A 14,764-nucleotide genomic window follows, 5' to 3' on the forward strand; every position below is an offset into this window, starting at 1 on the left:
ATTGCCGACAGCACCATATAATGCCCATGCTATTCGGGAAATTACGTGTAAGCGTTTTTCGCGTCTTTCACTCGACCGTTCATCTTCACCTTGTACGTGGCATCTTCGTCGTCAACTTGAAGGTATGTCGACGGATTTCTCGCTGGTCGATCCCAAAGGGTGGGAATATGATCTTCATTCGGTGAGCATGGCTTTTCAATCAGTGTCCAAGATTGACATCTCATTGTAATTAAACCCCAGGTATATTCTGCCTACGTAGGCCACTTCCAGCTTCACAACGTTCCTTGGTAAGGACTGAATGGCCTGTATACGATTTTTGGATGCTAAGAATACTTGCGTGGAAGGTATGAGAAATCTTGGGGACATCTGTTTTCGTCCTTCGAAGCCTTTTTGGCGTTTTCATGGCCGGTCATTGTGGTAACGGATGTTGTTACGGGAAAGGCTCACATTGTGACAAGGCCTACCTCGGTCGGGGCATTTCTGAAGATGATAAAGACTCGGTATGTCCTGAGGTTGGTAAAATACGGCTTTCTCATGACATGGCAGCTTTGGAGAGACGTTGCCGGAAGCTGCTAACATCCAACAAATTGTACCCTTTGAAGCCTCTCAACGACAACTTCGACACGTGCACGACTATATGACCTATCGAAAGTTGTACAATGCGCTTCCTGCTGCCGTTGTCTCAGCGAGAAAGCAGCGAATTAAAGCAGGAGAGCCGAAAGTGATCAGAGAACTATGGGAGAGCAGAGAACACACATTTCTAGCTATCGACTTTGAATGGAACGAGAGGAATGACAGGACAATCTTGGAGTGGGGATATGCAGCTGTTAGATGCGGACATTTGGATGCGCAAGTCTCGCGTCGTGTTTCCGGTTCAGTTTTGTCTGACTGTCGTTTCGTTTTTTGCAGTGTGGGTCATTGGCCGCCTATACCAGACGAAAACTACAGGTGGGCATCATCATCTCTCTACAAGCCCACGTGGACGGTCTCTGACCGCCGATGATCGACAGGAAAGGACACTACATCGTTTCAGAACATGTGAACAAGATCGTGAATAAACACTCTCCTACGTATCCCTGGCATGTGAGTCTCTTCCTTGTCGCACATGTCTTTGAACTTGAGTGATGGCGCACGGTTTTACACTCAGTATGCGGTAGGTTTTTGAGACAGGGCATACATGAGGCTCTATGAGGATCTAATCCTACTTCTCTCATCCATGTAGTTCGGAGAAAGCCAAGCAGTCTCGAAAACCAAGCTACCGTCAGTAATAGAAACTATCATCAGGTGAGAGTCGCCCGATTATTCATTTGGACATTTTGGCCAACATCTTCAATAGCAGCTTCGCGAGCCCGGACTCCGACACCCTCGCTAATAATCTTGTACTTGTTGGGCATGGAATTAGCGGCGATATAGCCCGTCTCGAAGAAATGAAGATTAGTATGTTCTAATTTGGTCTCATTCGCGCCACGAAGATTTAATGAAATCTCGCAGAGCTCCCACACAACATCTACACGATTGACACCGCAGTTTTTGAACGCAAGTTGTTTTCTCAGGGCCACCGTCAAGTCGTTCGACAAGCAGGTTCAACTCTTTCCCTCGAGAACCTTCTCCGCACATTTACACTCAACCCGTCGCCAGACGGGCGAAGGTCGCCGCTCATGCTGCCACCGGTACAGTTGAATAACGCCGGAAATGATGCGTTTATGACCTTGTGGGCTTTGCAGATGCTTTTGGACCCCAACGGTACCAAAGCACCCATAACAAAACGCAAGAGAGTTCACTCGAATCCGTTGATGGTCATGAACGGAGGGTCGATGCACATGGCGATGCCCATGACCGTTCCTAGCATGACTTTGCCGATGCCGATTTCTATGAACGGCGGATCTTTACCAACGACACCGAATAAGATGTCGGTGTATGATTTAGCGGGGGAGTTTGGGCAGATGGGGAGAAAACCTACACCTAGATCAGGTTCCAGATCACCGGGAGGGGGGAACCTGCCACTGAATGGAAGTATGCCAGATGGCTCTGGTTCGAGGATGTCTAGGGGGTTGAGCGGGTTTGATTGGGGTACGACGGGCGTACAAGGATGAGGGCGGGATGGACCGTTTCTCTTTTCTTTGGGACTACAGTAGACCTTCTCCCTACTGCTTCGGATGACATGGATTCTCTGCATTGACTCCATCTTGGAATTCACATATGGACACCATTGTAACCTGTTCTTTGTTTCGGACCACTTTCATTTGGGCCAAGTGAGGTGTTTCTTCACTGAGTCTTCTCACCTCATTTCTGGTTGCAATTTTTGGACTTGTGTATAAATTGTATTTGTTCCATGTATCTACATGCCTATCTCTACTACTCAGACTGGGTAAAACCGTATTTCTATCCCTATGCTCTTTGCATAGGCTCAATAAGTTAGGATTAATTAAAGAAACGATGCCCCAAGTCACGGCCGACACCCTGTTGGCCAAAGTCGAATTTAGCTGACCGAATGCTTCCGGAACGTTTCGAAAGCTTGCCAAGCTTTGCCTTCGACTACACTCTCCAACGCCAACTTGACGCCTTCTTTGTAGTCGCTGGCCAACCCAGCTACGACCAACAATGCGGACGCATTTATTAAGATGAAGTCCAGGACAGGTTTGACATCCTTCGGTATATTTTTGCCCGAATTCAACACTCGCCGGAACGTCTCCGCATTCTGAACTGGATTCCCCCCAACAACGGATACGAGTGGATGTGAATCCAATCCAAATAGGTCTGGGGTAAGCGTTTGTTCGGTTATCTGACCGTCTATGAGCTCCCACGCGTATGTTGGGCCAGCACAACTTATTTCGTCCAGTCGTTCGTATCCACAAACGACGAGACCACGCATTACGCCGCCTTCCTTTAAGGACTCTGCGAACCGTCTTCCGAGCTCAGGTTCGGCAACTCCTAACACCATACCTTGCGGAAACGCAGGGTTGATGAGGGGGCCTAGGACGTTGAACATCGTTCGGAAGGGTAGATTTTTGCGGAATGATGCTAGGGCTGCAAGTGAGGGATGATAATGTGGTGCGAGGATGAATGAAAAAGGAATTGGTGGTATCGGGGTTGCTTCAGGCGGTGTGGCAGAGAGTTCAGGCGGTGGCTCGAAGGCGCATCCTAAAGCTTGAAGAAGATCCGCAGAACCTGAAGAAGATGTAGATGCTTTACTTCCGTGCTATCAGAAACTTGTTAGTCCACAAAGTAATGAGAAAAACTTTTTCTTTTTGAGACATACTTACTTTTATAACACGCGCGCCAGCACCTGCAGCAACAACCCCAGCAGTTGTGCTGACGTTGAACAGATTGTATCCATCTCCTCCGGTTCCAACTATGTCTACCACGAAATCGTTTTCACCGTTCACGACGATTGCCTTCAGAGCTCGTTCTCGCAAAACACTCGCAGCAATAGCCAGTGATTCCGGTCTTCGTTCCACTCGGTGGATATGGAGGGCCGTTAGAAAGGCACCGATATGTTCTGGTGCAAGACACTCGGGCGAAAAGAGATGGTTTAAAGCTATCTTCAAATCGACTGCAGTGAAATATTCGGGTGTTTCGACCAACTTTTTGAGGAGAGGTCTGAACGTGTGAAGGGTGTAGACAGGCATGTCCGTCAAATGGCCCGGTATGTTTGTGATTTTGTGCTCTATCCGTTCAGTAGAGTCTTATAAGAGATGCTGCGGCGGTGCAGATATGGTAGAATGAAAACGACAGAATCTGACCGAAAGAAGTTTGAGTCATTGCAATCAGATCTCTACATCTATCCGTCGCAATTTTGGATTATTATTGCCTATACTGGAATGAGATGGAAGTACAAGGAGAAGGTCCAGATGTAAGTAAGACGAGTACAGCAAAGTTGACGGAAATCATAGATCATCGCCTCATATTGCTTTCCGCATCTCGACTCAAGTTACCGGCATTGTTTTCAAGCAAATTTATATATCGGAGTTCCGGGAAAAGGAATGATGACCTTTGGTCGTCCCCACTATAACACGTTTATATCTGTTACAGTATCATCATAATGGATAGTAGAGCATCGTCTGTGCGGCACTGGACGTGACAGAGCTGCCAACACCCGATTACAATGCCCAGCCGCATCCCATCCTTACAACCGGCCATCTCGACTCAGTCGGCGTCGGGCGAGAGACGAATTCTAAAGCTCGGAAATCCCGGGTGAATCGGCCAGCGTATATGGTTCACTTTGGCTTGACAATCCTCCATCCATCGCTCACAACTCGATCCCATTCGATCTCCTCCTCTTGAGCCTCTTCCTCCACGTATTCCTCCCATCCTGGTCGCACAATCTTCCGAATTGAAAAGCTAATCGAGGAGGTCGAGAGCACGGTAGCCAGATGGAGAAGAATGTCCGGGGAGTAGGTAATAGGGTTTAACGCCAAAGCCTATATAGCTAGTTAGCAAGGAATGTTAGTTGAGAATGGAGAAAATCTGACCTTCCAACCAACAACGACACCTGTATGAACCACTACTTCTTTATCCTGCACGGTTATGGTTGGTAGTGAATCGAACGACCGTTCAGCAATCGACCAAAGAAGTTTCGATTTTGCCTCGTCTTCATCGTGTTCTCCATCCAAGACTGGTACAGGTTTCTCTACACTGTCTCCGTAATTTAAGGTATCAACAACCTCCTCTTCCTCCCGTTGACAGCTAACGTATCCGCCCCCATGTGCGCGATAGCTATCAATTCCCTCGGTAACTTGGGGACTTTGTTTCTTCTTCTTCCTTTTCGCCTTTGCTAGTCCCTCTTCGACATTGACTGAACTTACCCAGACATTTCTGGGCAGTAGTCCGAGCGCTTGTTTCTCACTAGGCGATATCAATCTCGGCCTCGCCTGTGGAACAGGTTCCGACAAGTATGGAAGCACCGGGTCCTGTGTCTCCTGATTCATTCCTGAATCCCGAGCGTTGAGTAGCTGTGGTGTCTGAGGCAACTGCTCATTGTGCTTGGCGGCGGAAAACACGATCTTCCCCATCACTTTTGGGAAACTCAGTGCCTGCTTTTTAAATCCCTTCTTTTTGTTCTTGTTACCAAGGGAAAACATGGAGAGATTGAGTTCTGCGTTTCGAGAAGCGTCGAGATTGGGTGTGGTAGAGGCAGGATCAACTCGGTCAGGTCCTATCCTTGTTTCTTCATGATTTACAGAGGCAACTTGTTTGTTCTTGGAGGGGTTTAGGGTCGAAACGAACTCTCTTGAGCCTAGAGGTGCTTGATTCGCTTCCGAAAGTCCTTTTGGGGTCTGTAAAGGCGGCAGAAGCTCTTCACCACAAGCAGCCGGGGCGTCATATTGCTGCTTCAACCTTCGTCGCAGATTTCGTTTCCGTGTCTGAGCAGAGCCTTGTCCTGGAGTGACATGCGTCCGGGAGACATCTTCTTTCTGAAACTTCCCGTTGAGGAGTTTCTGCGATGGAAGTTTCGGTTTGGTAGGAACCTTTGAGGGTGGACTTGTGGTTGAACTAGCCGACGACGTGTCTGATTCTGAGCTCTCGGAGTCACTTTCCGAGGACGAAGAAGATTCCGAGGAAGAGTCTGACTCGGATTCAGAGGATGAAGAATCTGATGAGGACTCAGATGAAGACGATGAATCGGATGAGGACTCTGATGAGAAGGGTGAAAAAGATACGCGTTTTTGTCGCTTTTTGGTACGTTCAGAATGAGAAGCTTGAGACGGGTCTGTGTTCAGATTCAGTATTTAATAAAAAAAGAAAAGAGAGACTCACTCAGGTTAAACTTTCTCTTCTTGCCAATTTCAGGGCACGATTGTGAAGTGCTTGTCGCAACGCCTTCCCTTGCTCCAATCAGAATGATATCCCCTTCTCTAATCAGTTCGTCCACCGGAAAATTATCAAGCAGCTCAAACCCATCCAACTCCAAAATAATATCATTCGCGCCGGCGCCTGTTTCAGAGAGCGGTTTGATCGTAGTACATATTTTTTTTTTCAAGTCTAGGATGGATTGTGGCCGTGGTTTGTTTTGAGAGGAGTGAACGCTGAGCTTGTTTTGAGACTGTGAAGAGGATATCCAAACTTTGACATGAGGAAGGGGAGGAGATGATTCGAGTCGAAGGCGCATCGTGGGATAAAAGAGTCAACGCGCGCGTCAGACCCACGGGCAGTCAAGACCATGGTTAGCTACGCCTACTTACATGGTTACAGTAAACAAAAATATTAACTTTACCTACTTAAGACTTACTAAAAATACAGCGCCGCATCGTCAGGGTGGAGGACAAATATCTAAGGGAATATTCGCGCACACGACAACAAAACAAATGAAGCAATTAACCTAACAAAAACCCGCCTCAGTGACCGTTCTCGAAATTGAGCCATGGAATCCAGATAAGCGACTGTAGTCACCGCATCTCCAAGGTATCCTTAAGCCCCTTCCGCGCCTCCACCAGTCATATTGACGGCAATAGATACAACCTCCTCCACACTTCTGGAGTTCACTAAGTCGGTTTGTAATAAACACTTGACATGTACTTTTTCTTGTACCGCGTCGTCGCACCCACCCCCAGAACTCCGTTCTTGATGGCAGAGGTGCAGAGATGGTGTATGACGACGTGCGAAGGAACAGGCAAAACAGATGAATCATCTGCGATCGTTCGATTGTCAACCACCGCCGGATGCCTCCCTGTCCCAAACTGGTCAGGCCTCTCGCCTCGCGATGGAGGACTCATCGGTCGACCTTCTCTCGGGCTATCACGGGAAGGTGGTAATGATGGCTTCTCTGGAGTCCCAGTAATATCTGTTCCACTAGCCGTTGTGACAGGTAAGAGCCGCTCTTCCCTGTCTCTAGAGCTACTAAGGTCGAACTCTTTCTCCTCGATTGGAGTGGTAGTTGTCATACCGAGACTCCGTTTATCCCGTTCTCGCCTCCGGTCGACACCTCCAATCCTTTCCCGGTCGCGTTCGCGATCACGTATCGGTGATCTCACCCGGTCTCTACTCTCCCGTTCTCTATTTTGAGTGGGTATCCCTCCAATCCGGTTTGTGATACCACCTGGGGAGGCTAAGCTGGCACCGGCTAGTGGACCTGCCGCGCTTGCGGATGTAACAGTGTTCCTGACGATTTGTTGTTGATTGAGGATTAGCTTTTCGAGAATCCTTGGAAGGCGGGGGGCGGGTGGGATGTTGGGAAGAGGCATGAACCCATTTTGGGTTCGTGGGTAACCTGAGTGCAATAGATTGATCAATCGGAGTCAAGGTGAGGTGTGAAGAACATACCTCTTCCTTTATTGTAGTAATGTGCTTGCTGTACCTGTTGATGCGCCAGGAAGGCCTCCTCTTGTGCTGCCGCCTCTATGAGCTCCAACGGAATCTCATTCGTCCATTTCGGAACGTAGGTATTTGTCGTGGTAAGTCGCATCAGGCCAGTAGGGGTTGAACCAGCCATTTTAGTCCGCAGCTGGCCTGGTGGTGAAGTAGTCACCGGTTCTACTTGAGGGTCCTCATCGTCGTCGTCCGGTTGATCCCAGAAAGAGTAACCGGTTGATATTAGATTCCGCGGAGGTGTATGTGGTTCCACCTTGTGTGCTGTACCAGATTTAGGTGTATTTAAAAGTATCACCGAAGTTGCCGTAGACATGGGCGGGGAGGTAGGTAAAGGAGAGCCGGGCAAGGTCTTATCCGCAAATCCGGGCCCAACCGCAACATAATTTGCGAGGCCTCCGAGATCATCGACAGTAGCCGGCAAATCGTCGGCAACTCTCCACTGTTCATCCACGAAGAAGCGGATATGATGAGTTCCGTGAGCGAGATAGAGAGCAGTGCTAAAAGTGTTTGAGGAACCTCTGTAAGATAGAAGATGTGAGTTCATGTGGATGATCTGTGATCCATTAAAAGACGGTGAAAGACGGTGACGTACTCGCGTTCCATTTTCATCTTGTTCATATATTTCTCATCACCTTGACGGGCCAAAAACACCTCATTACCACCGCCATGCCATGATATCTTGACCATGATATCTTCCGTGTCGCCGCCATCGGAGCTTTCTCGTCTCTTCCCTCCGTCAGTTTGAGACTGTGTAGAACCGACGAGGTCGGCTATGACGGAAACCGGGGGCAATGGAAGAGGTAGAACAGTATCCTCTTCGACTTTGGTTATTCCCAAGGGAATGGAGGAATTTACTGTGAGTGGATTGAATTGAGAAGATTCCACGACAGCCTCGGATATATCAGCTGTGATAGTAATATCTCCTGCATGGTCATCGAACGATGATTGAGCGGGGGTAGCAATCGAACTAGAATCTCCGCCGGGCGAACTTGAAGACTCTCTGAAGGAGCTTGTCGACGCGTACGGAGTCAGCAGTCCGGATGTGTGTGTGATTGAAGGCTGGAGGAAGGGAGGAAGTGACGGATGAGGAACATGTGGTGCTGTAGGTTGAACCGATTGCTGATGGCCAGTCTTACGGGCAGCGTCTCGATAGGTCGGTTGGACTAATTGGGGCGGCGGCGGCTGGTAAAAATCGACCGCGTTGACGGATCTGTGTCGATGAGACTCTTGTTGTCCAGGGATTGGAATGGAAGGTGACTTTGAGAACTGCGAGTGATCATGAAGAAATCAGTATTACACAGGATCAATCACAATTAGGCAGCGCTCACAGATGTCGAACTTGTTCTACTGCTCGTTTGATTGGTAGGCTGATATGGATTCAAGGAAAGCGGTGCGAGGTCGGGGAGCTCGAGGGATTTCTTTTTCACGCGCAGTGAGCGATGAACGTAGTGTTTTCCATCTCTCTCCTTCGTTGTATCTCTCCTTGAATCTCTACTATGCTTAGCCTCCGAAGAATCTCTCTCTCTCGATACACTTGTCGGATCTACGCCGGGTGAGCTGGTGGTTGGATGGGAGCCCTGGGAGCCCCGGCTGACAGACTGATGTCTGGGATGGCGAGGCGAACTGAACCTCTTTAAGGAATTTTGATTAGAAATCTGTTGCGAAGCCGTGTTTCCCATCGCAAGGGAGTTGAACTATGAAATTCGGGGGCGAAATGGGTGAAGGAGATCGCACTATGTGGTAGAACCTCAAAACTGAAAACTGTTCGATCGAACTAAGATGTAGAAGATAGCCTTTAAGGTCAGTAGTAATCCAAGAAACGGAGGATGAAGTGCTGGGCTGGGATATGGGGAATCTGTAGATAGTTGACGGGAGTAGAATGGAGACGGTGAAAAGGAGTCCCCCGTTTTGCAATTTCGCTCCACGAAGGTCATTGTCAGCCCGGGCCGTCACCTTACTTATTCCTAGCGCTTATCATTCCTCTAGTGTCAGGAACTCAATAGATCCCCGTCAATCATATTGCCCTTTGCCCTGAACTCTTCGTTCATTCAGTTGTCGAAGAGTTGACGGTGACGAGATGAGGTATCATTTTTCGGAGTGACGGGTACCATCAAGTTATCATGTCTGGAAAGGAAGCTGACGAACAGAGTTACGGACTTCGGGCTTAGTCGGTATTGGAGGTTGATTGCTCCTTTGACAACCAATCGTGATGCATTCATGCTTGGCTCTCAAACTGTACGTCCATAGTCCGTTCAAGTGGAGCCTTTAATTTGTAGCGGAATGGTCGATCTATCTATCTTACTTCCTGGCACGTGTCACCAAGGAGCATACAATGTCTTGGTGAAACGCCTCTGGTCGCAAGCCCTCTCTTAGTGAGCTCATGCTGGCGTTATTGTCTCTCGAAACCAACCGGTCTAATGAAAAAAGCTTTCCTTTCCTAATGCAATCCCAGATCAACTCCGACAGCATTGGTACTATTGTGACCTGGCGCCGCGGATGTTTCCTCTTTGAATCCCTGGACTAAACAGTATTGCAATACCCTCCTCTAGGTTCATCACGCTTCTTTTCTTCGTACTTCATCTTCATGCATGCGCAAGCTTCGGTTTCGTAACAGGTTTGGTTCGTTCATTGAGAGTGAGCTCGTCACTCACCCTACATTTTACAGTTTGTCTTCCACATAGGGGCTACGAGCTCCCCTCACCATCCAAAATAGAAACCTGGGGTATTCTCGCCGACCAGTAGGCCAACTTTAGCCTCGAGGAGCGGGAATAAATTCAGAAACCCGAGTCGCGGGCTTTCTGTTCCTCCAGAGTATCAACGGCGATTCGTGGAGAGGATTTTACTGCCCAATGTGGACGAAGAAAGGTTTACCTGCACAGGCTGCGGGGTGCCTTCAATGCACATCCCGATGCTGATCGAAAGATTTGAGGACTTGAGTACTATTAGAGCAACCCACCAAATGCTTGCATCGTAACTTGCAGCTGTTCGGCTGTTTCGTTGGTCTTCATTTACACCAATCCCACCTCTGAATGGTCTGACGAGAATGATTGGAGCTGGAGAGAGGGAGCCTCAAAGGTTTAAGACAAGAGCGCTGAGCGGAATGTACAAGGTTCGAGGTACATTAATGAGAGAATGAGGCAGGCACGTTGGCCACGTGCTGTTGGCTTCAATTTCCCAGACTCAGATTGACAAGAATGACGGTGGGTGACGATGAACTGTGAACTTGACTTGAGCTTGAAGCTTGACTGGCTGCGAGCCTGCGACGGGTGCATCGCCTTCAAATTCAAATTACGACCTCACTCAGTGACTGGGACGCCTTCTCTGCCAGAAACCACCATGTCTACAGACGAGCTAGCGGAAATCGATGGTATCAAGCCCAATGTGAATCTCGTAGATGGTGAAGAAACCGAAGTAAAGTCAAAGTCGAGGTGTGTCCGGGAATAACCTCTCATGATTTATTCCAGCTAATCAACATAACAGTAAGGGGATTTACAAGGTCAAGAGAACTTTCGACCATTATTATTGGTGAGTGGGCGAATCTCTGGCCGATGAACAACTATGATTTGCTGAAAACCCCTGTTCTAGTACCTGTCCAGTAAGTAACCGTGTTCTTACTGTTGCCATGTTGGATGAGCGCTCAACCTGGCCACGTGCAGGCATGGAGGAACCAGGTTAGTCGGGATCGTGTGCGTAGTCGAATCGTCCTGATTTTAGCATCTCAATTCAGGCAGGGAATCCTGTCAATGCACGCAGCTGCAAGCACCTTCAATCACTCTTAGGAGAGGACTATGAAGCAGCTCGTATCAAATTGAAAAATCCAGATGGTCAATCACGGAAAGGTGCGACCAGCAAAAAACCTGCGAGCAAGGTTCGCGGAGGCGCTAAACGCCAGAAAGTCGAGGAAGAAGACAAGGAGGAGGATAAAGTCGAGAAGAAGCCTAAAAGTAAAGGCAAAGCTCGTGCGACTGTGAAAGCCAAGGAAGACAATGACGAGGAGGAGATGGAAGAAAACAACGACTCTGAGAAGAAGCCTAGGAGTAAAGGCAAAGCCCGTGCACCCGCTAAGCGCAAGAAAGATAAAGCGGAAGAAAAGGAAGAGCAAGAGGACGAGCTTCAGGGAAAACCACGCAGTAGGGGTGGTGCTTCCGCAAAACGCAACAAAGGTGAGGGAGACGAGGAAGAAGGAGACGAGGAGCAACCCAAAGCTCGTGGACGGGCACCCGTCAAACGCCAGAAGAAGGAAGAAAAGGATGGCGAAGCCGAGAAGCCCAAGAATAAGGGTAAGGGCCGGGAGCCAGCAGAACAACGGGAGGATAAGGAACATGGCGGTGAGGATGACCAGGTGAATGAGACCGCGGAGGTCGGTAACGACGAAACCAAGGCTCAAAATGACATGGATATTAACAACGCTGAACATGACGAGCTTGCCAACTTTGACGGAATCAAACCCAAGGTCATGCTTGCAGATGGCGAAGAGACCGAGATTAAATCACAGAACAGGTATTTACCGTAATCCCGCATGTTGTGCAGCTGTATCCCTCATTTCCGACAGTAAATCCACCTATAAGGTGAAACGTACCGGCGACCATTACTACTGGTGAGGTCTTTCGCTCTAAGAACAGCAACAATTGTTTGACATGACGAATCACTATTACTTACAGCAATTGTCCGGTATGTATCTGAGTCCTCAACAACGGCTTTCTGATTGACGTTCCTTCCTTTGCAGGCCTGGAGAAACCAGGTAAAGAGAAAGAGATTACGGTTACTTATGAGCGCTCTTACGCTAATTACTGCACAAAGAGCAAAAAACCCGTCAATGCACGAACTTGTAAACATTTACAGACACTTCTCGGGGAAGTCTACGAGGAAGCCCGCATCAAGTTTAAGGCCTCCAATCCTGAGCCTGCGAAAGCACCTCCTTCCAAGAAACCAGCTTCAAAATTATCATCGAAACCTACATCCACAAAGGCTCAAGGAAAGCCCCAGTCCAAGCCCCAAAGCGCCAGCAAAGGAAAGCGCAAAAGGGAGGAGGAGGAGGAGGAGGAGGAGGAGGAGGAAGGAGAAGGAGAGGAAATGGAGGAAAGCGAGACAGATGAACTAATGGACACCGGGGACGATAAGGTTGCGAGCAACTCCGACGAACTCGCAGAAATCAATGGTATCAAGCCCAACGTTCTGTTAGCAGACGGAGGAGAACGAGAGGTTCAGTCTCAGACCAGGTTTGCTTTCCGACTTCTTCCCCACATTCACGTTCTTATAACTTAATTAGTAATTCTGTATACAAAATCAAACGGACGTGGGATCACTATTACTGGTAAGTTGCCACCTCACTCCCGGTTTTGGTCTTACCTGATTCCTCTGATGTAGCACTTGTCCCGTACGTTTAATCTTTGCGCGTCTTATCCAATCATGTTCATAATGTCTCCGACTCTGTGTAGGCTTGGCGCAACCAGGTAAATCGCCCGTTAGGATTGTTCTGCTGTTCCACTAATTATGATACGATAGGGTGGTGTTCCGGTAAATGCTCGAACATGCAAACACCTCCAATCTCTGCTCGGAGACAAGTATGAAGCAGCCCGTATTCAGCTCAAAAATCCCGATGGACCTCAACCTGGGTCGTCTCGGCCCAAACGGGCAAAGAAAGCCAAGGATGATAATGGAACGACGGCAGTTCAAACACCTCAGGTTCTGCTCGCAAACAAGTGGGATCTGGAGAAGGGTATTGACCCCACCGGTTGGTGGATCTCTGAGAAACTGGATGGCGTTAGGTATCTTTACTTTCTCTTATCGTTCTCTTCTGAGTAACCGGAACCGCTCACGTTCGCCAATAGGACGTACTACGATGGGAAACGCATGTTGAGCCGCTTAGGGAATCCCTTCACACCTCCGCAGTGGTTTTTGGACAGTGAGTTTTGGCAATATTGGTTAGAGATGTTAGCTCAGAGGCTTACTGCTCTATCGTGAAGAACTCCCAAAGGATGTCACGCTGGATGGTGAATTGTTCGGTGGACGACGCGAGTTTCAGTCAACGGTCTCCGTTGTAAAGACGGTCAATTCTCCTCACTGGAAGAACATCACATTCCAGGTAAAACTCCTCAATTGAACTACGGCAGGGATCAGTCGTAACTTTTTATAGGTCTTCGACATTCCTTCTCATGGAAACAAGCCTTTCGAAGCACGCATCAAGCTTTTGAAGGACCTCTTCGGAGAAAATGGTTCGCACGCGTCGGAACATGTCGTCGTTGTGGAACATGAACAGGCAAAAGGTCGGGATCATGTTTTGGAGAAGCTGAAGGAGATCGAGTCACTAGGTGGTGAGGGACTAATGTTGAGGAAACCCAAATCGTGAGGTTGTTATTCTGAGCTTTGCTGCAAGTCCGTTCATCTTCTTTCCCAGCCAATACGAAGGACATCGTTCAAGCACTCTCCTGAAGGTCAAGGTGTGTCTCAAATGGGTGACCCTTGTTCATTTGAAATGAAACTCATACATGCTACGCAGACGTTCTATGACGCTGAAGCCATAGTCACCGGTTATGCAGCTGGCCATGGAAAGAACGCTAATGTTACAGGTGCTCTCAAGTGCGGAATGGAGTCCGGAAAGGTTTGTGAAGAGCATTGTCTTCACCACGGTGGTGAATAACTGACTGATTTATCCAAGACGTTCAATGTCGGGAGTGGTCTCACCGATAAACAGCGAAAAGATCCGCCCAAGGTCGGAGCGATAATAACTTATCGCTTCCAAGAATTAACGAAGGACGGTGTTCCAAGGTATGGTTTGGTTGATGACTATCTGGCATGCTCCAATTACTCACTTACTTGTCATGGATTCCAGGTTCCCGACTTTCGTTGGCGAGGCTGTGGATAAGAAGAAACCAAAGGATGCGGAGGTACCCGAGCACCGCAAGGCAGCTGTGAAGAAGTCCTCCGATGACGAGTGAGAGCATCAATGGGGCCAAATTTCTGCTTATTACGATCATAAAAATATGTATAGTATCGGTCTGGTTCGTGCCTCGAGGTCTGTATGTAGGAACGATTATCGAAGATTCGATCTTTTTTAGGGCAGATTCACCTTCCGTGAGCCCCTTGAGGACTGACTCTTGGATTCATGTCCAAAGTACATCTCCTGCTTGAATCATATCTGTGAGGAGCATTACATAACGAGGAGAGGCGGTTGATTACGGTGACAATTTCACAGAGGATACCGTGGCACTCAATTGTAGAGCGAGCCCAACGCCATCGAATCATTCGCGTTATTCAATCTCAATCTTCATTCTGCAGAATCCAAGCGATGCGCACCACATTCACACTCGTCCTTGGAGTCAATAATCAAACATAGGGGTTCGCTCTAGCCTGGCTAGCCGATCTGCACTGAGCAAAGAAGATAGTCGCTTGCGCGTACTTTGCTCAAAGTGCATATACAGCCGGGTACTACTACCAGACACAAGGAAGAACGACT

General features: G+C 48.4%; 5 protein-coding genes across 5 annotated transcripts; 2 read left to right on the top strand and 3 right to left on the bottom strand.

The window, feature by feature from the left end:
* The first annotated feature begins 50 nt into the window (after window positions 1-50).
* Window positions 51-2,366, top strand: E1B28_002567 (uncharacterized protein). Its single transcript, XM_043159493.1, has 10 exons — window positions 51-181; window positions 241-287; window positions 345-500; window positions 547-849; window positions 910-948; window positions 1,011-1,083; window positions 1,148-1,153; window positions 1,223-1,284; window positions 1,337-1,437; window positions 1,492-2,366. Exons 1-10 carry the CDS (start codon window positions 125-127, stop codon window positions 2,091-2,093), a joined length of 1,446 nt encoding a protein of 481 aa, XP_043003096.1. The 5' UTR covers window positions 51-124; the 3' UTR covers window positions 2,094-2,366.
* On the bottom strand, window positions 2,367-3,832 carry E1B28_002568 (uncharacterized protein). The gene is made up of 2 exons (XM_043159494.1): window positions 3,264-3,832; window positions 2,367-3,199 (listed from the first exon to the last, which is right to left on the bottom strand). Exons 1-2 carry the CDS (start codon window positions 3,627-3,629, stop codon window positions 2,480-2,482), a joined length of 1,086 nt encoding a protein of 361 aa, XP_043003097.1. The 5' UTR covers window positions 3,630-3,832; the 3' UTR covers window positions 2,367-2,479.
* Window positions 3,833-4,217: 385 nt separating this feature from the next.
* On the bottom strand, window positions 4,218-6,109 carry E1B28_002569 (uncharacterized protein; the record flags this gene model as incomplete). Its single annotated transcript, XM_043159495.1, has 3 exons — window positions 4,218-4,421; window positions 4,473-5,710; window positions 5,758-6,109. 3 exons carry the CDS (start codon window positions 6,107-6,109, stop codon window positions 4,218-4,220), a joined length of 1,794 nt encoding a protein of 597 aa, XP_043003098.1.
* Window positions 6,110-6,482: 373 nt separating this feature from the next.
* E1B28_002570 (uncharacterized protein) lies at window positions 6,483-8,987 on the bottom strand (the record flags this gene model as incomplete). Its single annotated transcript, XM_043159496.1, has 4 exons — window positions 6,483-7,207; window positions 7,261-7,826; window positions 7,901-8,574; window positions 8,637-8,987. 4 exons carry the CDS (start codon window positions 8,985-8,987, stop codon window positions 6,483-6,485), a joined length of 2,316 nt encoding a protein of 771 aa, XP_043003099.1.
* A 1,461-nt stretch (window positions 8,988-10,448) lies between these two features.
* E1B28_002571 (uncharacterized protein) lies at window positions 10,449-14,370 on the top strand. The gene is made up of 20 exons (XM_043159497.1): window positions 10,449-10,736; window positions 10,789-10,833; window positions 10,894-10,903; window positions 10,965-10,979; window positions 11,036-11,808; window positions 11,861-11,905; window positions 11,970-11,979; window positions 12,035-12,049; window positions 12,109-12,527; window positions 12,578-12,622; window positions 12,676-12,685; window positions 12,747-12,761; window positions 12,814-13,076; window positions 13,140-13,213; window positions 13,275-13,393; window positions 13,445-13,653; window positions 13,706-13,748; window positions 13,808-13,909; window positions 13,967-14,076; window positions 14,141-14,370. The coding sequence occupies exons 1-20, from the start codon at window positions 10,519-10,521 to the stop codon at window positions 14,244-14,246; spliced, it is 2,646 nt and encodes an 881-aa protein (XP_043003100.1). The 5' UTR covers window positions 10,449-10,518; the 3' UTR covers window positions 14,247-14,370.
* Window positions 14,371-14,764: the final 394 nt, after the last annotated feature.

The sequence above is a fragment of the Marasmius oreades genome, chromosome 10 (assembly GCF_018924745.1).
Source record: "Marasmius oreades isolate 03SP1 chromosome 10, whole genome shotgun sequence".
NCBI classification, from domain to species: domain Eukaryota; kingdom Fungi; phylum Basidiomycota; class Agaricomycetes; order Agaricales; family Marasmiaceae; genus Marasmius; species Marasmius oreades.

Bases quoted from the DNA above. Each gene is read 5' to 3' on its own strand.
- E1B28_002571 (XM_043159497.1), top strand. From the start codon at position 10,519: ATGAACTGTGAACTTGACTTGAGCTTGAAGCTTGACTGGCTGCGAGCC. The intron at 13,910-13,966 runs GTTTGTGAAGAG...GATTTATCCAAG, and splicing joins GCGGAATGGAGTCCGGAAAG to ACGTTCAATGTCGGGAGTGG. The intron at 14,077-14,140 runs GTATGGTTTGGT...CATGGATTCCAG, and splicing joins ACGAAGGACGGTGTTCCAAG to GTTCCCGACTTTCGTTGGCG.
- E1B28_002567 (XM_043159493.1), top strand. From the start codon at position 125: ATGTCGACGGATTTCTCGCTGGTCGATCCCAAAGGGTGGGAATATGAT. The intron at 182-240 runs GTGAGCATGGCT...ATTAAACCCCAG, and splicing joins GGGAATATGATCTTCATTCG to GTATATTCTGCCTACGTAGG. The intron at 949-1,010 runs GTGGGCATCATC...GATGATCGACAG, and splicing joins ATACCAGACGAAAACTACAG to GAAAGGACACTACATCGTTT.
- E1B28_002568 (XM_043159494.1), bottom strand. From the start codon at position 3,629: ATGCCTGTCTACACCCTTCACACGTTCAGACCTCTCCTCAAAAAGTTG. The intron at 3,200-3,263 runs GTAAGTATGTCT...AGTTTCTGATAG, and splicing joins CTGGCGCGCGTGTTATAAAA to CACGGAAGTAAAGCATCTAC.